Here is a 26,860-nt window from a genome sequence, read left to right as displayed (position 1 = left end):
CAAGCCCCAGTACCAGTACAAAAAAAAAAAAAGGAAAAGAAAATGCATAGAAAACAAAAGGCTCATGAAACAAAGTGCATTGTTAGTGTTCAGGGGGGGTCTTAGGTGTGGTTTTCTTGCTTTTGAACAAGATTCCTGCCTGTTTGAGGAGTTCTAGAAATCACCTCTGCCTAAAAAGCAGAGTCATGGAAAAATCTTTAGAAGGAAATCATAATAAAGAGGAGGATAAGAATAAGTCATAGTTGCTTTTGAGGAAGCAAGTTTAAACTTCAAACCAAAAAGTACACGTTTCCTGTCTCACTCCATCTGAGATCTCTGGAAGTAGCTTCTTTTCCCACTTTCTTTTTGTGTGTATATGTCAGTTCTGGGACTTGAACTTAAGTCCTGGGCACTGTTCTTGAGCTTTTTTTTGGGGGGGGGGGGGCGGGGAGGTCAGTGTGGGGCTTGAACTCTGGGCCTGGGCTCTGTCCCTCAGCTTTTCAGTTCAAGAAGAGTACTACTTGAGCTACAACACCACTTCTGGTTTTCTGGTGCTTTATTAAAGCTAAGAGTCTCATGGCCTTTCCTGCCCAGGCTGGCTTTGAACTGTGATCCTCAGATCTCAGCCTCCTGAGTAGCTAAAGTTACAGGCACGAGCCAACAGTGCTCAGCTCTTTCTACTTTTGTTTCTGGTTTTTACCATGACTAACTACAAGAGGGCATATACCTAGTCCACATCTTCTCCTCTATCCACAGGCAGTTCCTCTTGGCTGTACCATATGGGAAGTGTGAAAGGAACATACTGATGTAAACTCATCTCCTCTCAACCTCTCAATTGGTTTGTTACTTTTATTTCTTTTTAATTATTATTATTGCCAGGCACTGATAGCTCATGCTATAATCCTAACTACTGGGGTGGGCGTGGGGATGGAGGACTGAGTTGTAGAGGATCAGGGCTTGAGGCCAGCCCAGACAGAAAAGTCTCCTAGGCTCCATTTTCAATTAACTAGCAGAATGCCAGACTGGACTCATGGCTCAAGTGGTAGAGTACCAGCCATAAGCAAGCAAGCCAGAGAACTAGGCTCTGAATTCATGCCTTGGTACTAGCATGCACACGTGTGAGCACACACATATATACACACAATCCCTGAAAGTGACTACCAAATTTGAGTTGAGTTACATGTTAAAACATGTTAAAAGGATTGTTCAAGGGCTGGGAGGGGAAAGAGCAGTTGCTTATGCCTGTAATCTTAGCTAATCAGAAGGCTCAGATCTGAACATTGTGGTTCAAAGCCAGCCTGGCCAGAAAAGTCCCTGTGAGACTCTCATCTCCACTCAAAAACTGGAAGTGGTACTGTGGCTCAAGTGGTAGAGTGCTGGTATCACAAAGGGGCTCAAGGACAGCACTCAGGTCCTAAGTTCAAGCCCTACAATCCACAAAACAAAAGATTATTCATACTAAGTGGAATTTACCACATGCATGCAAGGTCAGTTTAACACACAGTTGTACTTTAATGCACCTATTCTTGACTTCCTAATATTGCTGAAATGACAGGACAACATCAAATCCAGCTTCCTTCTATTGAGATAGAGTCTTGAAGTTTTTCTGCCAAGTCTGGCCTGGAACTTTGATCCTCCCAATCTCAGCTTCATAGTTTAGGATGACAGGTGTGTACCATTACTCCCAGCTATTGATTGAGAAGGGCTATGGTAGGTTTCTTTATTTTGGTTATGTGGCTTGAACTCAGGGCTGTCCCTGAGCTTTTTCACTTAGGGGCTAGTACTCTACTACTACTTTAAGCTACAGCACCACTTTTGGTTTTCTGGTGGTTAATTGGGGATAACAGTCTCACAGACTTTCCTGCCTGGGCTGGCTTCAAACTGTGATCCTTAGATCTCAGCTTTCTTATCTTAAGTAAGATTATAGGTATGAGTCCCCAGGGCCTCGCTTTTTGTTTTTCTCTTCTAAACTGGCCTTAAACCTTGAGCCTTCCATCCTGAGCCTCCCAAGAAGCAAGATTGATAGGTGTAAGCCAAAAGAACCTAGCTGGTTAACTGATTTTGACAAAGCTTCTAACAACATTCAATGAGAAAAAAAATACTTTCAACAGATGGTTCTAGGACCACTAGATATCCACAGGCTAAAAAATAAAACCATAGCTCAGACCATATAAAAAAAATAATTCAAAATACCTAATTGTTAAAGCTGCAAATGAAAGCCTGGCACTGGTGGCTCAAACCTGTAACCCTAGCTACCCAGGAGGCTGAGAGCTAAGGATCACGGTTCAAAGCCAGCCTGGGCAGGAAAGTCCATGAGACTCTTATTTCCAATATATGAGTAAAAACCTAGAAGTAGAGCTGTGGCTCAAGTGGTAGAACACCAGTCTTGAGTGAAGAAGCTCAGGAACAGCACCCAGACCCTGAGTTCAAACCCTAGGACCAGCAATAAACAAACAAATAAAAATCATCTTTAAGTAGTTGTACACAGGGGTTTCAATTCAACAAATCAGTTTGTAAGTACAACTGACATTTTGTTCAACGTCACCCTTTCCCTTGTTTTCCTTCTGCCATTGCTCATTACTCTTGCTCAGAATTTCCCTCTCTCCTGTATTCTACTCCCATCTTTACCTTGGTAAACTCTTATTCATCCTTCTACACCCACTGCAAGGGGCATCAACTCTTTCCAAATCACAGCTTTCCAGGTAGGTGGCCAGATCCTCTGTGTCTAACCCTTTTTTTTGTCCTTTCATCCCTTGTCACTTTCATCTTGCTCAGAATTTCCCTCTCTCCTGTATTCTACTCCCATCTTTACCTTGGTAAACTGTTATTCATCCTTCTACACCCACTGCAAGGGGCATCAACTCTTTCCAAATCACAGCTTTCCAGGTAGGTGGCCAGATCCTCTGTGTCTAACCCTTTTTTTTGTCCTTTCATCCCTTGTCACTTTCATCTCTAGTGTCTGTTCCCCAATCCCCAGCTTTGATGCACGTGAGGGCAGGCAGAAGACAAGCCCATTGTCTTCAGTAATCTTCTCTACAACGTATCTGTTTGCTTGGTTCACATAAGCTGCAGTCTCTGTCCCATTAAATACTAGTAACATACAGGGCACCCCTAACTTGCACCTCTTTTGCAAGGAGTATCTGCAAGGAGGCTAATGGGGATGAATACACCCAAGTGGTCATGCATATCCAGTACTTGCGTGCCTCCCCAGAGTGGCAGGCAGGTTTGCAGGGCAGTGGACTTCCTTCTGCCTGAGAGCAGAATCTGGGAAGGATTGAAGTCTTGGAGAGAATTCTTGTATTCCTGGCACAATCTGGCCTAGTAGAGGTCTGGCTCTGCCATTTCTCCTTGTTTGGAAGGATGCTGAGCGGGGTCAGATGTGGGCACTGAGTCTTGTGGTCTGGACAAAGGCAGGCGAGCCAGATAGCATCTGAGGGCAAGCTCCTGGGAACAGTGGAGGTGCCCAGGTTGCTTGCCCTGTGTTTATTGCACAGTTTCCTGCCCTGGGCTCTAGTCTGGAAAGCTGGGGTGCGGCCACCACAGTTCATCTGAGGAAGGAGAGCAGTGGGAGGGGGCATCCCCGCCCTGCCCTCCCGGTGGACGCTGCTCACCAGGTCCAGCCAGCGCAGAGCAGATCACAGCAACCCTTACGACGATATGAAGGCATCAAGGATCCCAGGATTGGGGGAAGGAAGGTAAAGATACCAAGTTCCCATGTTATTCCCTTCAGATGGTCACTGCTAAGATGTCGTAGGGGAAAACAGGGAATTAAAAGAAGGAACAAGAGGGTGATTGGGAGTGAATATGGTCATTGTACTTTATATGCATGTATGGAAATAGAACAATAACTCAGGCACCTATGACTCATACCTGTAATTCTAGCTACTCAGGAACCTGAGATCCGAGGATCATGGTGTGTAGCTACCCCAGAGAGACTCTTTTGTTTTGTTTTTTTTATTACCAGTCTTGGGGCTTGGACTTAGGGCCTGGGCACTGTCCCTGAACTTCTTTAGCTAAAGGCTAGCACTCTACCACTTGAGACACAGCACCACTTCCGGCTTTTTCTGTTTATGTGGTACTGAGAAATCAAATTCAGGGCTTCCTGCATGCTAGGCAAGCTTTCTACCACTAAGCCATATCCCCAACCCCAGAAAGAGAGACTTTTATCTCCAACTAACAAGCAAAAACAAGAAGTGGAGCTGTAGCTCAAATGGTAGAGTGCCAGATTCAAGGGAGAAAAAGCTAAGGAACAGTGTTCAGGCCATGAGTTCAAGCCCTAGTACTGGAGTGCGTGCACACGTGCACATGCGTATGCATGCACACACACATACACAGACACACACACACACAGAACAACTAAAACTGTTGAAATTGTTTAAGAAGCAGGAGGGAAAATAAAGAAAGTGATTTGGAGGGGTTAAGTGGATACATGTCACAATAAAATTCTCATTGTGCATCTAATGTACGCTAATAACTATAAAAGATATGAACATACCAATTAATTTAGAAGAAGACAGGAAGGAGGAATGGAATATTTCTAACAACTCCAACTGTATGTGCAATGACAAAAAAATGTAAAAGGGCCAATCTGCCAGGTAAAGAATATGATTACCTTGTAGAGGGGGGGAAAAATCTAGCTTTATGCACTTAGTCCATTTTATGTTGCTAGAAAAGAATGCCTGACATTGGGAAATTTATGAAGAAAAGAAGTTTATTTGAGCTCATGGTTCTGAAAGTCCAGAAGAACATAGCACCAGAGTATATTTGGCTTCTTGTGTGGGCTTTGTGTAGATCCAAATCTGGGTAGAAAGAGAATCCGCAGGGGATGCAAGCAGAAGAAACAAACTGGAGTTAACTTTTCAATAACTTACCTTGTGGTAATTAATCCAGTCCTGAGAGAGTAGGACAGCATTAATCCATCTATGAAGACTCTGCTTCAATAGCCTAGACCCTGTCCACTTACAAAGCCCTGCCCACTTCTTAGACCCACCCATTGTCCAGGTCCTGCCTACTGCCCAAAGCTTCCTAAGGCCTGCCCAGTGCCCAGGCCCCATCCATTACCTCCTGTGGATCAACACTGCTGCACTGAAGAATTAAGAGCATGCAATTACAGAGACATTAAAATAAATGATGATCAAAGGAGAGAAATATAAACTGAAAAAAAAAACCAGACAAAATATGTTAGATAGCAGTGGTGCTATGGCTCAAGTGGTAGAGCCTTGAGCTGAAGAGCTGAGGGACAGTGCCCAGGCCCAGAGTTCAAGTCCCACAACCGACAAAAAAAAAAAAAAAAAAAGTTGTGCCAACAACAGATAAAACAAAATGTAAAGCAATAAAGCCAATGTTTATTTGTTAGAAATACAAATATCAAGCTAAGGTTTTAGAAGTGTTAAGAAGAGAAAAGGCACAAATTTAACTTTTTTTTTTTTTGTCGGTCATGGGGCTTGAATTCTGGGCCTGGGTGCTGTCCTTCAGCTCTTCAGGTCAAGGATAGCGCTCTACCATTTGAGCTACAGTGCCACTTCCAGTTTTCTAGTGGTTTATTGGAGATAAGAGTCTCAAGGACTTTCCTGCCCAGGCTGGCTTTGAACCTCGATCCTCAGACATCAGCCTCTTGAATAGCTAAGATTACAGGCATAAGCCACCAGCGCCCGGCTTTAACTTTTTTTTGGGGGGGTGGGGGTCTGGTTGCTTTCCTTCAGCTCTTCAGCTCAAGGCTAGCGTTCTACCACTGGAGCCACAGTGCCACTCCTGGCTTTTTCTGCTTATGTGGTGTTGAGGAATCTAACCCAGGGCCTCATGCATGCAAGGCAAGCACTCTACCACTGAGCCACCCTCCCAGCCGGGGCACAAATTTAAAACAAACAAAAAAACAGGGTAAGTTGGAAAGCACTAATGGTAATCCTAGCTACTCAAGAGATGGTGATCTGAGAATGGTAGTTCAAAGCCAGACTAGGCAGAAAAATCCGTAAGACTCTTATCTCCAATTAACCAGCAAAAAGCCAGAAGTGGAGCTGTAGATCAAATGGTAGAGCACAAGCCTTGAGTAAAAGAGATCAGAGACAGTGCCCAGGCCGTGAGTTCAAGCCCCAGGACTAGCAAAACAATCAAATAAACAAATAGGGTAAAATGGGCATTGATGAATCATACTTATAATCCTAGCTATTAGGGAAGCTGACTGCTGAGGATCAAAGTCTGAAGACAACCCAGGCAGACAAATCCTGGACTCATATCCAATTAATCAGCAAAAAGTTGACAGTGGAAATATGGTTCAAGTGATTGCTAGCCTTGAGAAAAAAAAAGCCAAGTGAGAATGGGAGACTGACTTTAAGCCCCGTTATCAGCACAGGACAAACAAACCAAAAAGCAACAATAAAATAAAAGAATTGGCATTTGGGGGCGGGGGTTGTTTGACATGAGGTCTCACTACTTTGCCCAGACTAACCTGGCACTCTTGTGCTAAAATTATTTCCAGCCTCAACTATGGAAGAGCTGAGACTCCACAGTTCATGCTGCCATACCCAGCTAGAAAAGAAGACACAATGGAGCTGGAGCCAGGCGCTGGTGGCTCATGCTTGTAATCCTAGCTACTCAGGAGGCTGAGATCTGAGGATCTCCGCTCAAAGCCAGCCGGGGCAAGAAAGACCGTGAGACTCTTATCTCCAATAAACCACCAGAAAACCGGAAGTGGCGCTGTAGCTCAAGTGGTAGAGCGCTTGCCTTGAGCTGAAGAGCTGAGGGACAGTGCCCAGGCCCAGAGTTCAAGTCCCATGACCGACAAAAAAAAAAAAAAAGCCAGCCTGGGCAGGAAAGTCCATGAGACTTTTATCTCCAATAAACCACTAGAAAACTGGAAGTGGCGCTGTGGCTCAAGCGGTAGAGAGCTCACCTTGAGCTGAAGAGCTGAGGAATAGGGCCCAAGCCCAGGGTTCAAACCCCATGACTGATTAAAAAAAAGAGAGAGAGAGAGAGAGATACACAATGTTCATGTGAGGTGGCTCATGCCTGTAATCCCAACTATTTGGTATTCAGAGTTCATGATACCTCATGGTGGATGGGTATCTTCATCTCAGCTATCTGATTGGCCACAGGTAGAAGGATTAAGGTTTGAGGCTACTGAGGCACAAATATGAGACTCTGTCTCAAAAATAATTGAAGAATAAAGGTGAGGAAGCATGGCTCAAGTGATAAAGTGCCTGTCTAGCAGGCCCAAAGCTCTAAGTTCAAACCCTAGTATTAACAATCAATCAATAAAAGATTTAGCCATAAATGCATGACCAAACAGAAATGTAAGAAAGTGTTAACTTTTTGCCAACAACTTAAAAAAAACACAAAAAAAACCACAAAAAACAGAGGAACTGGATTTCTTAGAAAAACAGTTTTTCGGAACAGGATGAATCCAAAAGAAAATTTTGTCTTAAAAAAATGTGATTGTTTTTCAACAATTACAGCGATGTAATCAGTGTTTTGAAGTCCTCCCAAACACTTCCCCCAGCACACAAAATGTTCAAGTAGTTTTATAAACAAATTCCGCCTTTCAATCTTGTACAAATTATTTTGGAGATCAGAAAAGTAGGAAACACTTCCATTTCAGTTTTCAAGGTTACCATAACCTTGACATGAAACTAAACACGAATAGGAGAAAAAAAACAAAGTTAACTTGTAAATCTCCCTCACAAACAGATACACAGAGTCCAGTAATAAAAGCCCAACATAAATCATCCAAGCTAAGGTTTGTTAAAAAAAAAAAAAAGCAAGAAAAAAATGCAAGGTTGCTCTGGGCACTAGTGGTTCACACCTGTAATCCTAGATACTTAGGAAATTTAGATCTAGTATCACAGTTCAAAGCAGGAAAATCCATGCGACTAGTATCTCTAACTACTAAAAAGCTGGAAATGGAGCTATAATTCAAAGTAGTAGAGTGCTAGTCTTGAGTATGAAAGCTCAGGGACAGTGCCTAGGCCCTGAGTTCAAGCCCTACAATCAGCACACACACACACACACACACACACACACAAATAAAAATGCAAGGTTGGGAAGGTGGCTCAGTGGTAGAGTGCTTGCCTTGCATGCCTGAGGTCCTGGGTTCAATTCCTCAGCACCACTAAGCAGAAAAAAAAAGCCGGAAGTGGCACTGTGGCTCAAGTGGTAGAGCGCTAGCCTTGAGCGGAAGAGCTGAGGGACAGCGCCCAGGCCCAGAGTTCAGGCCCCACGACTGGACCCCCCCCCCCAAAAAAAAAGCATCCAGAGGCAATGAAAGTGGCTAAGTGTAGCAAAGAACAAGCATTTAGAATGGCTTCACTTTTGGGGGGGGGGGTGCGTCCCGTCATGGGGCCTGAACTCTGGGCCTGGGCACTGTCCCTCAGCTCTTCCGCTCAAGGCTACTGCTCTACCACTTGAGCCACAACGCCATTTCCGGCTTTTTTTTTTCTGCTTATGTGGTGCTGAGGAATTGAACCCAGGCCCTCATGCATGCAAAGTAAGCGCTCTACCACTGAGCCACCTTCCCAGCCCCTGGCTTCACTTTTACAACATTTTATTCTCCTGAGTACCAACAAAGAAATGTGAGAACTACATTGATCCCTCCTGAGCATAAGGCTCACAGACTTACCTACTGTCCACAAAGTTCTGTTCACCTGTTCAAAGTTCTACCATCTAAACAAGGCCACACTAGGGACCAGGTTTCTAACACCAACCTCAGGAGGACACACTCAAACCCTACGTGGCATACTAGAAAAAGATTTTAAAAGAGAATAAAATGCAAACTTACCTCTCTGGTGCATTTTGAGATCTAATGCAATTATATATGAGAACAGAATAAAAAAAAACCAATCAGGCAAGGAACTGGAGGCTCATGACTAAAGTTGCATACTCCCAAAATACAATGGCATAAAGTAAACATTTCTACTCCAAAAAAGAGAAAAGGAGGGACAGATTAGCTCAAGTGGTATAGTGCTTGCCTAGCATGTGCAAGGTCTTGGATGGATTTATCAATTCAGACAAAAAAAACAAAACAAAACCAACCAGGCACCAGTGGTTTACACCTGTAATCCTAAATATTCATAAGGCTGAGATGTGAGGGTCACAATTCGAAGCCCGCCCAGGCAAGAAAGTCTGTGATACTCTTATCTCCAATTAACAACTCAAAAACGGGAAGTGGAGCTGTGGCTCAAAGTTGTAGAGTGAGTGCTAGCCTTGAGCAAAAGAGCTCCAAGACAGCCCCTTAGACACACACACACACACACACACACACACACACACACACACACACACACACACACACACACACACACACACACACACACACAATCTAAGAGAGGACAGGAATAAAACAGGACTAGAACCTAGTAGAACAAACATTAATTTCTGTAGCTTTGTGTCCTGATTTCTGGGACACACTGTAGTAATGATTTGTGGGTTCCAGAGATCTTGAACTGCCCCAGCCCTATGGCCTTGCTGGTTGCAGCCCCCAAGGATTGGGCTGGCTCAACTGTTCCAAGCAGATATTCCCAGTTTCTGGCACCTCTAATATCCTGGGGTCTCCAGCAGGTCAGGTTTCCTCCTCAGTTTCATATAAAGCCCTTTCAGAGGCTGTCTCCGGGGACTCCAGCCCTGTCAGGCTTTCCTTTGAAATCTGGAGGAAGCCTCCATGACCCCACCATTCTTGCATTTTGTGTATCTGCCAAAACAGCATCACATGAATGATGCTCAAGTCTGTCACCAGACCTGAAGCTTGCTGGACCCCCTTGAGCTACAGCTACATTGGACTCTGAGTGCCAGGGAAGCTGAGCATGGTAAGATGAACCCTGAGAATTCATCAAGCTGGCTCAGTGCAAGTCGGGTGCCTTGGAAATGCTCTTCTCAAGAGAAAGACTTTTTTTGTTTTGTTTTGTTTTGTTTCTTTTGGTTGGTAATAGATCTTGAACTCAGAGCCTAGGCAATGTCCCTGAGCTCTTTTGCTCAAGGCTAGTGTTCTACCACTTTGAGCCACAGTGCCACTTCTAGTTTTCTGGTGGTTAACTGGAGAAAATAGTCTCACTTTCCTGTCTGGGCTGGCTTTGAACTGTGTTCCTCAGATCTCAGCCTCTTGAGTAGCTGGGTTATAGGTGTGAGCCACCATCACCAGGCTCTTGTAATTCTTTTGCCTTCCCTTCTGCAACTAATCTTTTTTTTTTTTCCAGTCCTGGGGCTTGAACTCAGGCCTTGGGCATGGTCCCTGATCTTTAGATCAAAGATAGCATTCTACCACTTGAGCCACAGCACTGGCTTTTTCTGTTTATATGGTACTGAGGAAATGAACCCAGGGCTTCATGCATGCTACGCAAGCACTCTATCACTAAGCCACATTCCCAGCCCTGCAACTAATCTTACTGACATTTTTTCCCCTAAATTTATTCCAGTCCTGGGATTTGAACTTAGGGCCTACCCTTAGCTTCTTCTGCTCAAGGCTGTCTCTTTACCATTTGAGCCACAGCTCCACTTCTGGATTTTTGCTGGTCAATTGGAGATAAGGAATCTCAAGGGCTGCTTCAAACAGCTAACCTCAGATCTCAGCCTCCTCAGTAGCTAGGATTATCAGAGTTGACCCACCCCTTGCTGAGAATTTGATATTGGTTTTTTTTTTTTTTTTTTTTTTTTTTTTGGGTCCGGTCATGGGGCCTGAACTCTGGGCTTGGGCGCTGTCCCTCAGCTCTTCAGCTCAAGGCTAGCGCTCTACCACTTGAGCCACAGCGCCACTTCCGGCTTTTTTCTTTTTGCTTATGTGGTTCTGAGGAATCGAACCCAGGGCCTCAGGCATGCAAGGCAAGCACTCTACCACTGAGCCACCTTCCCAGCCCCCCTTGTTGAGAATTTGAAAGAAATGGAGTTATTCACATCTTGGCCACACTGACTTTTCTAACTCAGTGTTTCCTCCTCCTCTTCCTCCTCCTCCCCTCCTCTTCCTCCTCCTTCTCCTCCTTCTCCTTCTCCTCCTTCTTCTCCTTCATTTTCAAATCTCTTTAGCACCTTTTCTTGTAGTTTTTAGACACAAAGCTTGTCTATACAAGGCTTGCAAGTATTCATTGCTAGCATATAGAAACAATTTTTGGCTGTTGATATTGAATCCCTGTTATCTTTATGAATTCAGCTATTAGCTCTGAAGCTTTAAAAAGAAATAGACACTAGGGCCAAGATGCATTGTACCCATAAATTGATATGTTGATTTAAAACCCCTTTGTACAACTAAAGATTAAAAAAAGACTCCCTGGGAAATGCTACATAAACAATGATGTCATCCGCAAATAAGGATGGCTTTAGCATTTCCTTTCTGATCTGTGTCTCTCTGGTTTCCTGATCTTGCTTTTTTTTGCCAGGGCTGGAACTTCCAGGATGATAATGAACAGGAGTGGTAAAAACCTTGTTCCCTTTCCTCTTTGGAGGAAAGGGTTCAGTCTGTCAGCAAGTTTACTACTAGCTACACCTAGGTGCTCTACCACTTAAGCCATGCCTCCAGCACCCCTTTGCATTTTTTGGAGGTAGGGTCTCAACTATCACATAGGCTAGCCTGGTTGTTGCTCCTTGTGCTTCCAGAATGGCTGAAGATGACAGGTCACAACACTGTGCCAGCATTGGTATTGGCACGGTGTGCCACACAACTTCCACTCTACCTAAGTCATTCACTTAGATGGAATCTCCAGGATTTCTTTCTTTTTTTGTTTTTTTGTTTTGTTTTTTGTTCAGTCGTGGGGCTTGAATTTGGACCCCTGGCACTGTCCCTGAGCTCTTTTGCTCAAGGCTAGCACTCTACTACTTTAAGCCAGAGTGCCACTTTTGGTTTTCTGGTGATTAATTAGAGATAAGAATGTCACAGACTTTCTTGCCCTGTTTGGCTTTGAACCCCAATCTTCAGATCTCAACCTCTTGAGTAGCTAGGATTACAGGCTTGAGCCACCTTACCCAGCTTAACTACGAGAATTTTGAACTTTGTTAAATGCTTCTATGTCAATTGATATCATATGATTTTTCTTCTTTAATTTATAATGATCTTTTCTTTTTGTGCCAGTCCTAGGGCCTTGAACTCAATGCCTGGGTGCTTTCATGAGCTTTTTCATTCAAGGCTAGTATAGTACTCTACCACTTAAGCCATAGATCCACTTCTAGTTTTTTACTGATTCATTAGAAACAAGAGTCTCACAGACTTTCCTGCCCAGACTGGCTTAGAATCTCAATCCCCATGTCTCAGCCTCCTGAGTAGTTAGGATTACAGATGGAAGCCATTGGTGATGTTTGAGTATTGGTGATATTTGAATATTGAACCAGCTCTGTATTCCTGAAATAAATTCCATTTAATCATGATATCCAATGGATTTTTTTATGCCAGTCCTGGGGCTTGAACTCAGAACCTGGGTGGGCACTGTCCCTGCGTTTCTTTTGCTCATGCTAGCACTCTACCACTTAAACCATACTATCACTTCTGGCTTTTTCTGTTTATGTGGTACTGAGGAATTGAACCCAGGGTTTCATGCACACTAGGCAAACACTCTACCACTGAGCCACATAAAATTTTGTTAAGAATGTTTGCGTGCTAGGCACAGGGCTCACACCTGTAATCCTAGCTACTCAGATGGCTAGATCTGAAGATTGTGATTTGAAGCCAGCTCAAGCAGGAAAATCCGTAAGACTCTTATCTCCAATTAGCTACAAGAAGACTGAAATGGCACTGTGGCTGAAAGTGGTACAATGCTAGCCTTAAGCAAAAGAGCTCAGAGATAGCATCCATGCCCTGAGTTCAAGCCCCACAACTGATGGGGAAAAAAGAATGTCTACATTGCCAGATGCCATTGGGTCACACCTATAATCCCAACTACTTAGGAGACAGATCTGAGATTTGAGGTTTGAAGTCAAATCAGGCAGACAAATCCTAAAGGCTCTTTAAAAAAATATTGTAAAGGTGATGTACAGAGGGGATACAGTTAAATAAATCAGGTTTTGAGTATATTTATTTCTGAACAGTGTTACCTCTTTCCTCATTTTCTCCCAGTTCCTAAAGACTCTTATCTCCAATTAACCAGCAAAAAGCCAAGAGCCTGAAGCTAGAGACCCTTAATTAAAGCCCCAGTACTGGCACTAGAGGGAAATAAGATTGAATGTGCCAGACTCCAGTGGCTCGTGCCTGAAATCCTAGCACTTCGAAGGCTGGAGGCTTTGCCAAATATAGGTCCCTGCCCACCTCCTTCTCATGGCTGCCCACCTCCTTCTCATGGAAGAAGCAAAAGCCACAGTGATGTCTGTTTTTGACAGTCAAAAATGCCTGCCTTGAGAGATGTTCAATAAGTAGCAAAGGTGAAAGTCAAGAAGCTGGGAGAGCCAGGAGCTAATGGCTCATGCCTGTAATCCTAGCTACTCAGGAGGCTGAGATCTGAGGATCACAGTTCAAAAATAGCCTGGGAAAGAAAGACTTATCTCTAATGAACCATCAGAAAACCAGAAGTGGAGCTGTGGCTCAAAGTGGTAGAACACAAGCCTTGAGCAGAAAACTAGCACCAAAGACCTCAGTTCAAACCCCACAATTGGAGGGAAAAAATTGGAGGGAAGTCTCTGGCAAAAGGAGTAGAGTGGGGAGTCAGAAAGGCAACAGAGAGCCCTGTTTGGGGTTGCCTTCCGGTGAGCTTGCAAACTCTGCCACAGAGGGCAGCTTCATTACCAATGGGGAGACTAAGGCTCAGAGAGGTCAGGTCAGGTCTGAGGTCCGCAGGACTGTCTGACTTTCACCCAGCTCTTGGCCACAGAGAACGTCAGTGTGAACTGTGCTAAGGCTGGGCACTTACTCTGTGCTCCTTACAAGGGGTTTACCCAAAGGCCCACGACCCTGACCACAAGGCACCTTAACTCCCTCATCAACTACATGGAACATCTCAAGCTGTTATCTCCAGTCTTGCAGGAACCCAGGCTCACAGCTCTTGTCAAGAAAGGGCGCTGGAAGCCAGGATCTGATGGCTCATGCCTGTAATCCTAGCTACTCAGGAGACTGAAATTTGAGGATCTCAGTTCAAGGCCAGTCTGGACATAAGATTCAGTGAGACTCTTAACTCCAAAGCTGAAAGAGGAGCTGTGGTTCAAGTGGTAGAGTGCTAGCCTTGAGCAAAAAAAGCTCAGGGACAGTGCCCAGGTCTTGAGTTCAAGATCCAGTACTGTCATATAAAACAAAACCAAAGAAAGGGCACCAGGCAACAATGCACTGAGAGGTTCCCCAAATATCTTCAGGAAACTTCTTTAACTGTTTCAAAGCTAAAAGATAGAAAAAGTGTTGTTTTTTCATTTCCTCTAAAATGATATCTGTTAACTAGAACATTTCCAAAGCCCAAAGCCCAGGAACCTGCCATCCAGATTTAGATTGGCCTTGGAAGGTCAGCGGGTCCCCCTGGGGCAGGGTCAGCTTGCAGCTGCTCAAGATAAACTTTGCTTTTCTGCAGACTCAGGCCTTTCTCTCACACAATTAATGAGATCCTGCTGCACTTCCCCAGGGAAAGCAGAACAATAGCTGTGAATGAGCAGGTGGCCTTGGCCAGCTAGCCTGGCCAGCCCCTCACCAGAGCAGATATTCATTGTCCCAGCACACCCCCGGTCTGGGGCATAATCTTGACCTTCCTCTAGAATTGTTTGTAGGTATGTATGTAGTATGTATGCACTAAATCCCCCAAATCTACTTCTGCACCTCTAAGATCTGTCTGTCTGTCTGTCTCTCTCTCTCTCTCTCTCTCCTTCAACTCAGGGCCCTGTATTCCCCCTTGGCTTTTTCACTCAAAGCAGGCATTCTACCACTTGAGCAACACCTTCAGTTCAGCTTTTCACTGGTTAATTGGACATAAAAGTTTCTCATACCTTGGTCTTCAGATCTCAGGATTATAGGTGTGAACTACTGATACCAGCTTTTTTTTTTTGGGGGGGGGGTCCAGTCGTGGGGCCTGAACTCTGGGCCTGGGCACTGTCCCTCAGCTCTTCAGCTCAAGGCTAGCGCTCTACCACTTGAGCCACAGTGCCACTTCTGGCTTTTTTCTTTTTGCTTATGTGGTGCTGAGGAATCGAACCCAGGGCCTCATGCATGCAAGGCAAGCGCTCTACCACTGAGCCACCTTCCCAGCCCCCCTGATACTCAGCTTTTATCCTTCCTCCTTGGGTACTAGAAATTGAACTTGCCCAGGAAATGGAAACAAGAATTTTTTTCTTTGTTGTCATTTTTCTTTCTTTTCTTCCTTCTTTCCTTCTTTCCTTTCTTTCTTTCTTGTTTGTTTATCTGTCTTTTGGAGAATAAGGGGGACACAGAAACGCAGCAGTGGTCTCACTAGACACTCTGTTAAAAATGAGCTATATAACTTGTGGATGGGGATGGGAGGGAAAAACTGGGAGAAAGTGAGGTAAGGGGTGACGTTGTCCAAAAAAATAAATTCATTACCTAGACTGGGAAGGTAGCTCAGTGGTAGAGTGCTTGCCTTGCATGCCTGAGGCCCTGGGTTCGATTCCTCAGCACCACATAAGCAAAACAAAAAAAGCCAGTAGTGGTGCTGTGGCTCAAGTGGTAGAGCACTAGCCTTGAGCTGAAGAGCTGAGGGACAACACCCAGGCCCAGAATTCAGGCCCCATGACCGGACCCAAAAAATAAAATAAAATAAATTCATTACCTGACTTATATAACTGCAACCCTATTATACATCACAATAATAACAATAATAGCAAATGACAATAAAAATTAAAAAAGGAAATTGAACTCAGCCTCATACTGCACTCTACCACTTGAGCCACTTCTGGCCCTACCCCCATCCTTAAGCATTATTTATTTTTCAAATAGGGTCTGGAGCTTTGGCCTGGAATTGGCACCAGAACATAATCTTCCTACCTTCACCTCCCAAGTAGCTGGGATTGCAGGCATTCACCACCAAGCTCAGCCTCACATTTCCAGTATTTTGCACCAGCATTTCTTTCTGCTTGCCCAGAACTTCTTCCCTGGATCCTGCTAAAATGTCACCTCTTCAGAAAACTCTTCACCATTCTCTTTCCCACTTAGCTGGTAGTTTAGCATCAGTCCCTTAAACTTCTTAAGCTGTGCCCTCTAGAGAAGACAATGCCACTCTCAGCCTGGGGTGGTTTTGAGGTGGGCAGGTTCAGCCCTGGCTGCCCTCTCTACAGTGGTCCTGTCTCTGCTTCAGGTTGGAGCCCATAGAATCAGAGATTCTACCACTCAAAGAAACATAAGCTCACCAAGGCCACCTTGAGGATGGGCTTAAAATGGCAGAGAAAGGGAAGATAGGTAGGCAAGTGAAGGGGAGAGTGATTCTTGGGCTGGTTGTCTCCCAAGCTGGTTAGAGGGGCTGCAGGCACTTGACTACATGGCGTTGATACAGGGGGAAAATCCCTACTCTAGTAGGTATGACAAGCTTAGACTTCTGGGAAGTGTCCAGCAATGTAACTTAGGAGCTAAGCAAGAATGAAGCCAGAAACACACCACAGACAGAAGAGACTGAAGTGGAAAATGGACAGACCTGCTCAAGGTCTACAGGAAGGCATTTGTTCAAAGGATGGAGTGTTGGTCAAATGGATGCAGTTGGACTGTTCAAGTCCAGTGCTTACAAGGCTATGTTGATCTGGGCTTGTGTGTGTGTGTATGCGTGCCCATACGCACACGTGCCAGTACTAGAACTTGAATTCAGGGCCTGCATTATCCTGTAGCTTTTCATTCAACACTGGCATTCTACTACTTGAGCCATAGCTCAAGATTTTTGGTGGTCAATTAGTGGCTAATTGGAGGTAAGAGTCTCACACACTTTCCTGCCCTAGCTGGCTCTGAATCACAGTGTTCAGATCTCGTCCTCCTGAATAGCTAGTATTACAGCATGAGCCACTAGGTATCCAGTTAGGAGACAATACCTAATGGGGAATGTGAGCAATTTTGAGGGTTATAAGCAGGGTGTGACCCAAGAGATACCTGCCAGGATAGCCCAGCTGGGTAATGGCTTCAGCAGCCACCCAGGTAGATGGTGACGTATGGGGTAGGGGGATGGAGTGAGGGGGAGGCAGGATTGAGAGGATAAGCCCCTGGAGTAGAAGGCTCGGATATGGGAAGGGCTCATAAATAGAAAAGAGGTCCTCAGGTCTACTGAAGGAGGAAAGCAGGAAGCAATGTGGTGGCTAGAGCCACCTATTGGCAGAGATTGGTTAAGAGCAAGGTAGGAGATAAAGACTTCTCCCCCGACCTAGGGCTCATCAAACTTGTCCTTATTACCTTCTTGTGTAGGATCAACAAGGACCTAGCCTTACCTCCTTTACCCCTGTCAGAGCCATCTCAAGAAGGAGAATTGAGGGGCCCAAGAGGAAAAGACTTACCAAAGCTCCAGCCAATATGCCTGCCCCCAATAATGGCATACTTTCTCTACAGAGGCCAGAGCACTTCGAACCAAAGGAAAGAAAAAACAAAAATGCATCCGGTGGCCTCAGCCCAGGGCTGGGAGTCCAGACAGCTGGAAACAAAGGGGCTGTTAGGGAATAGGGAAGAGAAGGCTGGAATGGGACTGGTGCCCTCATAGGGTTGTGGGTTGGGGGGCCTAGCGTCCCCACCCGAGCCTCAGGGGCCCACAGCATCCACCCCAGTGGACCTTTCAAGAAATGGCTGGGCCATTGTGCAGAAGAATGCCCGGAAATCCCGCACCTCCCTCCTCCAGCAAGGATGGGGGCTCTTCCTCCTGGCCAGGAAACTCCAAGTTGGCTTCCGGAGGGCAGCTTGGGGGCTGGGGTGGTAGGGCACCACTGCTATTGGTGGGAGGACAGGACTCAACTCTTCATGTTCCTTTGTGTTTCTCTTGTCTGAAGATCAGGATCAGAGTAGGCTTCCCAGGCAGGACCCAGCACTTCTGGGTCACTGGCCAACATTGGAGCTCTCTTTCAAGCATATTGCCTGACACCTGACATGGCTGGGCCTCAAAGGATGGGGGGGGGGAGGTGGGCAGCATCACAAGCAGGATACCCAGACTAACAAGGTTGAGGGGCCTGCAAAGCCCCTTAGACAGGGAACAGATGGGGGGCATTCAGAAAAAGCGCCTGAGGTTTTAGGGAGGCAGAGAATGGTGGTGGTGGTGGTGGTGGTGGTGGTTGGTGTTGAGCAGGACAGCGAATGAAGTGAGGATCCTGGGCCTGACTCCCACAGGCTTGCCTGGCGTCTCCGGTTTGGGGGCAGTAGTGGGGATTAGGGCACTAGGGAGAGTGCCCAGGGCAGGCCTGGATGTTAGTATGGGCTTTCTGATGGAAGGCTGAGTTGTGTTTATCTCACCTGAGCAAAGGACTTAGAGACACCCCTCCCTGCCTCCCTTCCCCCGCTCCCCCCCCCACCTCCGTTCCTCTTGCTCCAGGCCTCTGCTCAGTGTGGATGGGGAGAGGGGTTTGGTCTGGAATGTAGGGGGTGGTGCAGGTGTGAGATCATGCAGCTCCCGCAGAGAGGGGGGTGCACGCTCGCACCCACCCTAGACCAGCCCAGAAAGCGGTCAGCGCTCAGCGGGAACTGGGACCACGGTCGGTAGAGCCTCCCCCTAACCCCCACCCCCTCCATCCCCCTGCTCCCCAGCGGCTGGGCTGCTGGGCTGCTGCGAGAGGTCCCAGCGCCGGAGTTTCCCTAACTCCACCTGCCAGGGGGCTCCGACTGGCCGCTGGCCTAGGGCGGGCGCATGGATTGGTTGCTCCAATCCAGGAGGTTGGACCTGAGGGGCAAGGGTCCGCCCACCGAGATTTCAAATAAGAAGCCCCCAAGAAGGGCGAGCAAACCTGAGGTGGTGCAGCTGCAACTTTCAGGGGAAGGCAGGGACGCTCGGACTCCAGCGCGGCCGGAGCATCGAACCACACCTTCCAAGTACTGTCGCGCGCGGGCGTGCGCGCGTGGGGACAAGGCCCCAAGGGGCCATCGAGCGCGCCTTGAACTTTCAGCCATGGGGTCGGCAGCGCTGGAAATCCTGGGTCTGGTGCTGTGCCTGGTGGGCTGGGTGGGTCTGATCCTGGCGTGCGGGCTGCCCATGTGGCAGGTGACCGCTTTCCTGGACCACAACATCGTGACGGCGCAGACCACCTGGAAGGGGCTGTGGATGTCGTGCGTGGTGCAGAGCACCGGGCACATGCAGTGTAAGGTATACGAGTCGGTGCTGGCGCTGAGCGCCGAGGTGCAGGCGGCGCGGGCACTCACGGTGGGCGCCGTGCTGCTGGCGCTGGTGGCCCTGTTTGTGACCCTGACGGGCGCGCAGTGCACCACCTGCGTGGCCCCGGGCCCGGCGAAGGCGCGCGTGGCCCTCACGGGCGGCGCGCTTTACGCTCTGTGCGGGCTGCTGGCACTCGTGCCCCTCTGCTGGTTCGCCAACATCGTGGTCCGCGAGTTCTACGACCCCACGGTGCCGGTGTCTCAGAAGTACGAGCTGGGCGCGGCGCTGTACATTGGCTGGGCGGCGTCGGCGCTGCTCATGGGCGGCGGCGGCCTCGTGTGCTGCGGTGCCTGGGTCTGTGCCGGCCGGCCGGACCTCAGCCTCCCTGTCAAGTACTCCGTACCACGGAGACCCACGGCCAGCGGCGACTACGACAAGAAGAACTACGTTTAGGAGTGCGGAGCACAGCGGGGGCCACTTCTCCGTAGCCAAGCCCGTACGCTGGAGGATCGGCCTGGGAAGCCGCGCTTCGATGGCTGCGGCCACTGCTGGGTCACCAAGTTCAGAGGGATGCTAGGCTTGGAGCATCGACCAGACCTGCCCGCGCCCAAAGCTCTCTGAACACTCAGAGCTCAGCCTCGAAACCCATGAGTACTTGAGAACTCGATCTTTCGTTTTGTTTAACGCAGCGCTGGCTAGGACATTGGTGGGACTTTTCAGATTGTCTCCCGAGTGGGCACCAGACTGCCGATGCCAATTCCTCCCCAGGATCTGGAAGATCTTGGATATTGCCTTACTTTCCATCCGCTCCCGCTGATCTAGGAGCGGGCCGATAGGAGAGCCCAGGATCCCCAGGCAGGGTTGCTGGAGGGGTGTGTATAAACTACCTTTCCTTCTCAGCGGGGGGCCTCAGCGCAAGGAACCAAGGAAATTGGCCTGGACTTCCTGGTCTCCCTCATCAGCGGCCCCTCTGCCCCCATCTCCTCTTGTGGGCACCAGAGCCTGAACATGGGGGCAGGGGCATTGTATGGTCCTTGCAGCTTGTGGGCGGGTGTGGGGAGATTAAGAATTTGCTTAGTAAATCGTTTGAACACTCCCACGGTCTCCTGTCCTCTGTCCACTCACCCCTTGCCTAGCAGACCATTCTCCCACCCACCTGCCAACACCCTATCCCCAAAGGGTCCTGTGGGGGCTCCCTCAAGGCTGGCCCCTAGGTCCTATAAACTTTTCCCCAGGCCCCAAGTGGGAGTTTACACAGCCACAATATATTGCAAGGCAGGGAAGCCCCATATGGGGCTAGGAGTGGGAGGGGTGGAAGCAGCTCTGTCCCTAGCATTCTATTAAGTGGCCACAGTATGGATGGTGACGCTTCCCAACTGTGGAATGGGAGCAAGTTGAATCTAGGATGTATGGCCAATCTAGCAGGTCTTGCTGCAGTCAACAACGTTGTCATGGGAAGAGGCCAGTTGCCCAATGTCTTGGGCTCTGCTCCAGGCCCTTGTCCTGGTTCCTTTGTCAGCCACAGTGTGGCTGTGTACAGCAGGGTCTGTGCCCTCCCCTCCCCTGCTAGCCCAGTAGCCAGACCACACCATTGCTCACCAGCACCTCTGTTCAGGTTCTACTGCTGGAAAACCCAATGTGATGTTCCCACAGTGGGTGAAATCTAGGAGCCAGTGCTGGGATGGGGGAAGAGGGATCCCAAAGGGCAGGAGCACATCTATAATAGCCCAGAGCTCATTGTTTCCAGTGCATTTCTACCTTCTGCAAAAGGCCAGGCACAGGAGAGCAGTGGCTGGGGGAAGAGACTGCTAGTTGGTGTCCAAGCCAGCCACCAGGAAGACTTGGCACCTGCCCCCAACCCTGATCTCCAGGGCTCTGCCCAGAACTGGCTGGCCTACATCCAGTAACAGGGAGTATCCCAGTCCTGGCCAGGTTCCCCACTGTGGAAAAGGAGGAGACCCCCATGGTTGGGAGGTCCAGAGCAGATTCCAGTTGTGGGGATGGTACTAGGTGGGACATCCAGTGAAGCTGGACTTTCTGGTGGCCTGAGCTCCCAAAACACAACCTTCAGGAACAAAGACCCCCAGCAAGCCACCTGACTCAGCAAGGCCTAAACAGCAGCCCTGCTTGGCTGTGTACAGGAATCAAGATCGGCCAAACTTGGGAGCTTGTGGTCCTAGAGCCAGGGCCCTGGGCTGGACTGGAGGGTAAGTCGTCATACCTGGCAGCTGGTCCTGGCTGTGCAGTGGTCATCAGTGGGTGGATACAATACTGTTGTCCAGGAATGTGGGGTTCAGGGTACTTAGCTAGGAACTCATTCACACACGGAGGGGCTCATTTTACACAAGCCCTTTCCCTCAGGGCAGAGTACCAAAGGGCAGCTGGATTTGAGTTTTCTTAAATTGCTAGTGGGCAGCATGAGGGACTTGGGGAGCCAGCCCCACCCGACCCATGCTAGGAAGGACAGGGCAAGTGCCACTCATGACTAGTGCCATCACTGGAGTTCACAGGTAGAGAAGCTAGTCTTCAATTCAGCTGTGAGTCCACCGCAATCTGCCCTTTCCCAAGGGACCCCCACCTACTGCACCCTCATTTCCAAGCTATTCTTTGTGGACTTGTCCCTACAAACTTAAAACTGACCACAGAAAGACTGTGCTGAAGGCCAGCCTGGGCTACATAGCTGAAACCTTATCAAAAATAAACAATCTCTAATCACTGCTGCCTTCAGGAACTGCCCAGTTGGCTGGGAGCTGGTGGCTCAGGCTTGTAATCTTAGCTACTCAGGAGGCTGAGATCTGAAGATCACAGTTCAAAGCCAGCCTAGGCAGGAAAGTATGAGAGTCTCTTATTTTCAATTAATTACCACAAAGCTGGAAGTGGAGCTGTGGCTCAAGCAGTAGAGTGCTAGTCTACTACTTGACTCAGTTTAAGCCCCAGAACGTGTGCATATATACACACCTACAGCAGGATTATGTGTTGAAGGCTAGTCTGGGTTACACAGTTGAGACCTTATACAAACAACACCACACACAAACAAATCACTGCTGCTTTCAAGGACTGCCCAGGGCTGCTAGTCCTTACAGGTACACTCTACTCACCTCCCAACCCTTCCACACTCATTATGCCCAAGGGATGTCTGGGAGGGGTGATCCTACCCCCATCTAGGAAGGCTTTGAAGGCCATGGAGTCTGCCAAGATCCCATCTAGTGTGGACCTTCTGTGACCAGGTTGTGGATGAGGCAGATGGCAGGTCTTGAAGGACAGAATCTGCTAGTCTAGTCAGGCCTTTCCAGCCTGAGGCCTTCCTGTTGCTGTCTTCCTCTTCTGCAGAGAAGCATGCCCTTGGTGTGTTTAGGGACAGGGCACTAGATGGCAAGATGAGGGCCTTGATGTGTGTGTGTGGGGGGGGGGGGGGCGGCGCACGCAAGGGGATGATGTTGTCAAGACCAGGAGGAAATGACAGGCAGGAAGACACAGCCAGCTCCCACTGGGCATGCTTGGTACTGTGTGGAGACCAGGGCTGTAGGGTCCAGACTCCTTTCCATCCACTTGCATGGAAGCCTGGAGGGGAGAGTAGGGAGACCTTGTCCCTAGGGTCTCGAGGAGTCACACATTCCTGTGCTAGAGGATGCTGTGAGTACAGGAACCAGGTTCCCTTGGGCCAAAAGGAGCATCAGAGTACACCTGTGCTGGCTCCACATTTAGAACCAAGATGGGGAACAGAACCTAAAACAAACATTTTATTTCATTAAAAGGCACTGAGGCACTGTTGAAGCATTTCAAACGATGCCCAAAATTTAAAATCTAAATAAAAGCCAGTAGATATAAATAAGGAGGAGGTCATTTTTGGAAGAAATCAAGTTCTGCAAAAGAAGAAAAAAAAATATATCACATTTTAGAGCAATTCTGATGTGTCTCCCAAATGTAGCCAATTCAAATGAGGCCTCTGCTGCTTCTAAGTGCCTTCATCTCAGCCTTGGGGTATCTATGGGGTAAGAGCCACCCCTGAACCACTAAGGTGCCCTCTGCCCTCACTACACCCCCTGCTGCATCTGAAAGTCCTTAACACTCTAGACCCCCTCCCACAGGGCACCCTCTCAGTGGAGGGACCTCCCAGTTGCTTATCCTGCCCAGAGCCTTTGCCCATGTGTCCTCTAGCACACAGCTCTTCCGAATCCCACCAGCCCACCTGCACCCTCCGAGTACCAACACAGTAGCAATGTTGGCATCACTGCCTCCAGTGCAGCTCCACTGCTGGGGAACCTGGTGCTGACTATAATAGCACACTTGCTAAGTGAAGAAGGCATCAGCCTCATTGTCAGAAGCAGACTCTGTCTAGTTAAGGACCCAACCCAAAGTCACTGCTAATGACCTACAAATCTGGCTGAAGATCCAGAGCCCCTTCCTTGACATGGCCCTTTGCACAAGGCTACCCTAAGATAGACACCTGTGGGGTCCCTGAAGCTCCTTAGGCCATTCTGGATGCTAGCCTGAAGGCACTCTAGCCTGAGCCTTGGTGGGGACACGTACCACATAAATGGCCTCTAGTCTAGGTTGAGGGAGAGGCAGGGCTGGATGCAGGCATCCACTGAGAGATGGTCAAGACACAGGGCAGGCTCTGCACATCCATTTCATGTATTCCTTAAGAACGAGGAATTGTGCCAGGCACTGACTGCTCATGTCTACTTAGAAAGCTGAGATCTAAAGAGCCTGGTTGAAGGCAGAAAAGTCTATGAGACTCTTACCTCCAATTAATCAGCAAAAATCTAGAAGTGGAGCTGTGGCAGAGAGCCATGCTTGAACAAAAAGTGAAGGAACAGTGGTGTCCAGGCCCTGAGTTCAAGACCCAGTACTAACACAAAAAAGAAAGGCAATCCCTGGACACTTGTTGAAATGAACTATATTGCTGGGCACCCAAGGCTCAAACCTGTTCATCCTAGCTACTCAGGAGACTGAGACCTGAGGATTGTAGTTCAAAGCCAGCTTGGGCAGGAAAGTCCATGAGACTCTTATCTCCAATTAACCACCAGAAAACTGGAAGTGGCACTGTGGCTCAAAGTAGTAGAGCACTAGCCTTGAGTGAAAGGGCTCAGGGACAGCATCCAGGCCCTGAGTTCAAGCCCCACAAATGACAAAACAAAAAACTATACAAACTTATGGGTGGGACTGAGAGGGAAAAACTGGGAGAGAGTAAGGGAAGGGGTAACATTGTCCAAAAAAAAAATGCGTTAATTACCTGATTTATGTAACTGTAACCCCTCTGTACATCATGTTTATTATAACAATAAAAAAATTTTAAAAGAAGGAAGGAAGGAAGGAAAGAAGGAAGGAAGAAAAGAAGGGAGGGAGAGAGAGGGAGGAAAGCAAGGAGGAGGATGAAGGAGGGGAGAGAGAGAGAGAGAGAGAGAGAGAGAGAGAGAGAGAGAGAGAGAGAGATTAGGATTAAGATTGAGATTGTGTAGGGCAAGGAGAAGGCCTGGCTGAGGTGTCCTGTCACTGGTTTGGAACAAGCATCTCAGTCATTAGCCTGAAGCCTCAGGCAGAGCAGACATTTTGTGATTTGCAGCTGCCAACAGCTCTGCATTCAAGGATGAAGCACCCAAAAGCTCAGAAAGCCTGCCCAGTGAGTTCCAGCAGAGGCCCAATATAAAGATCGTGAGGGCAGCAGGCTGTAAGCACCCCTCAGGGCAGTGCCAGGCAGTCTGTGTGTTACACGTGTCTCCCACACGATGGCCACCCCACAGTGTGGCCAGTGGAGGGTGAATACCAGGTCTTTCTTAGGGGATCAAAGGGACATAACGAAATTAGCTTCTTCAAAAATGCCTCATTGTGGCCCTGCTGGCAGCCTCAGGATGGTCATTCTTGGGAAAAATGTACTGGCCCCAAATCTCTTGAGACCTTGCTCTGATGTGAAACTCGAGTAAAAGCCTCTCTTGAAGGAGAGCAAAGCCAGGAGTCAGGGTCAGGTTGGGCTCACCCTCAGGATAGCAGGGAGACAAGAGCATCCAGGAACTTGCTCCGGTCCTCAGCTTTCAACTCAATTACTAAAGTAATGAAAGAAAAACATCTTGTGAGAAGGGAGTTGTGAGAAAAACAAGGCAGGGCACATGAACTCCGGGGACCCACCCCCTGACTGCAGCAATCCTCTGCCACATTCCAATCTGCACAGGCTCTTCTTCCACGGCCTGAAATAATCTGGAATATATGGTTTCAACCCAATCCCACTGTATTTCATCCTCAGATCTGCTGGATGCACTGAAGAGAGACCAGATCTGTGGTCCCTGGGCCATGGATCACAGGGGCCAGCAATGACAGGCAACAGAGAGGGCATAGGGATGTGACAACTCAGAGATATAGATCTGGACAAAGACAGGCCTTCCCACATTGTCCAGCAGACACTCCCCCCAAAATCAGTGGAGGCCACTTGAGCCCTGCTCTGCCCTGTACCTCTATCCTCTTCTGAAGGAGAGGACCTAATGCAAATTACCTGTGTTTCTGGAGGCTACCAGGCATGTGGATTCTTTTTTTTTTTTTGGGGGGGGGGGAGGTCTGGTTGTGGGGCCTGAACTCTGGGCCTGGCCGCTGTCCCTTAGCTCTTCAACTCAAGGCTAGTGCTCTACCACTTGAGCCACAGCGCCACTTCCAATTTTTTTTTTTTTGCTTATGTGGTGCTGAGGAATCGAACCCAGGGCCTCAGGCATGTAAGGCAAGCATTCTACCACTGAGCCACCTTCCCAGCCCAGGCATGTAGATTCTTATTAGATGAAAAAACAGGCCCTGGAACTAGGCTGGCCTGGTCTGAAGAGGCACCAGGCCACTGGCTACCTCCCAGGAGCTTTCCACACTCCCCTGGCTCTCCAACTGGCCAGTGAAACCTGGCAGCTGTAATCAATCTTCCTCCATCCCAGGCGTGCAGTAGGAAGCAGGGTCTGCTGCTCAGGGTAGTCCAACAGCAGGCAGTGCCACAGGCAATTACAGTCCTGCCACAAACAGCTGGACCAAGCTGGACACAACACCATGTCTCCTAGGATACTGACTGTCACTGGTAAGAAATCAGCAGGTAGATGACATTGAGTGGTCTGGCTGGGCCCCTTGAACCACCAGCAGCCATTTCTCTGGGCCTCGTGGGGGAATGATGTCATGATGGGACCCTAAAGCCATGAGTAGGTCCAGCTTTGCCTGGGGCTGTTTCTGAGGATGAAATGGCTATTGACCAGGCGCTTCTGACCTCACCAGCTTGCCCCATTCAGGGTAAATGCTAGCCAGTACTAGCCTTGAGGTCAATCAGATGGCACAGGTGTGGCAAATGGCAGAGACTCTCACCTGAGAGGTCAAAATGGTTGTGCAGGGTGCGGGAGCTGGTACTTTCTGCTGCCTTCTCAAATGCCCGCCCAAAAAAGCTGTGGATATAAAACAGACCTGTTGGGAGACAGGTTACAGATTCTTGCAACCCTCATTCCCATGACAGACACTGGAGGGTAAATTTTAGTTGTCACTCAATGGACGAACATACAAGACCATAAGGTCTCCACTCCTCCTGTCCCCAGGGCAAGTAGAAGCCACTTACTTCTTTCTGTCTGAGCCATCTGTCTCTGGAGGAATGCCCACCATAGTCACTGTGCCCTGCTCCACACTCAGTGGGGCAGCCATCACCAGCGGCAGCAGTTTGCTACGTCGGTTCTTTGTCTGTAAAAACAAATGCCCTCATTCACATGACTAGTCTTAGCAAG

General features: G+C 48.2%; 2 protein-coding genes across 2 annotated transcripts in view; one reads left to right on the top strand and one right to left on the bottom strand.

Annotated features, from left to right (window-relative positions):
- Positions 1-18,742: 18,742 nt before the first annotated feature.
- On the top strand, positions 18,743-20,226 carry Cldn5 (claudin 5). The gene has a single exon (XM_069994338.1). The coding sequence runs from the start codon at positions 18,927-18,929 to the stop codon at positions 19,581-19,583; it is 657 nt and encodes a 218-aa protein (XP_069850439.1). The 5' UTR covers positions 18,743-18,926; the 3' UTR covers positions 19,584-20,226.
- Positions 20,227-22,888: 2,662 nt separating this feature from the next.
- Cdc45 (cell division cycle 45) overlaps positions 22,889-26,860 on the bottom strand; it is a 29,879-nt gene continuing 25,907 nt past the window's right edge. The window contains exons 16-19 of the mRNA XM_069994342.1: positions 26,698-26,816; positions 26,454-26,530; positions 25,108-25,174; positions 22,889-22,993 (exon numbers count right to left, since the gene is read on the bottom strand). Coding sequence (XP_069850443.1) covers positions 25,110-25,174; positions 26,454-26,530; positions 26,698-26,816 — 261 coding nt within the window. The 3' untranslated portion in view covers positions 22,889-22,993; positions 25,108-25,109. The remainder of the gene's footprint in view (positions 22,994-25,107; positions 25,175-26,453; positions 26,531-26,697; positions 26,817-26,860) is intronic.

This window comes from Dipodomys merriami, unplaced genomic scaffold (genome assembly GCF_024711535.1).
Source record: "Dipodomys merriami isolate MVZ:Mamm:240054 unplaced genomic scaffold, mDipMer1.0.p SCAF_45, whole genome shotgun sequence".
NCBI classification, from domain to species: domain Eukaryota; kingdom Metazoa; phylum Chordata; class Mammalia; order Rodentia; family Heteromyidae; genus Dipodomys; species Dipodomys merriami.
Note: the sequence above shows the minus strand (reverse complement) of the source record. Positions and strands in the feature narration are given on the sequence as shown.

What these genes read in the sequence shown, in the direction of transcription:
- Cldn5 (XM_069994338.1), top strand. Translation starts at nt 18,927, where the DNA reads ATGGGGTCGGCAGCGCTGGAAATCCTGGGTCTGGTGCTGTGCCTGGTG.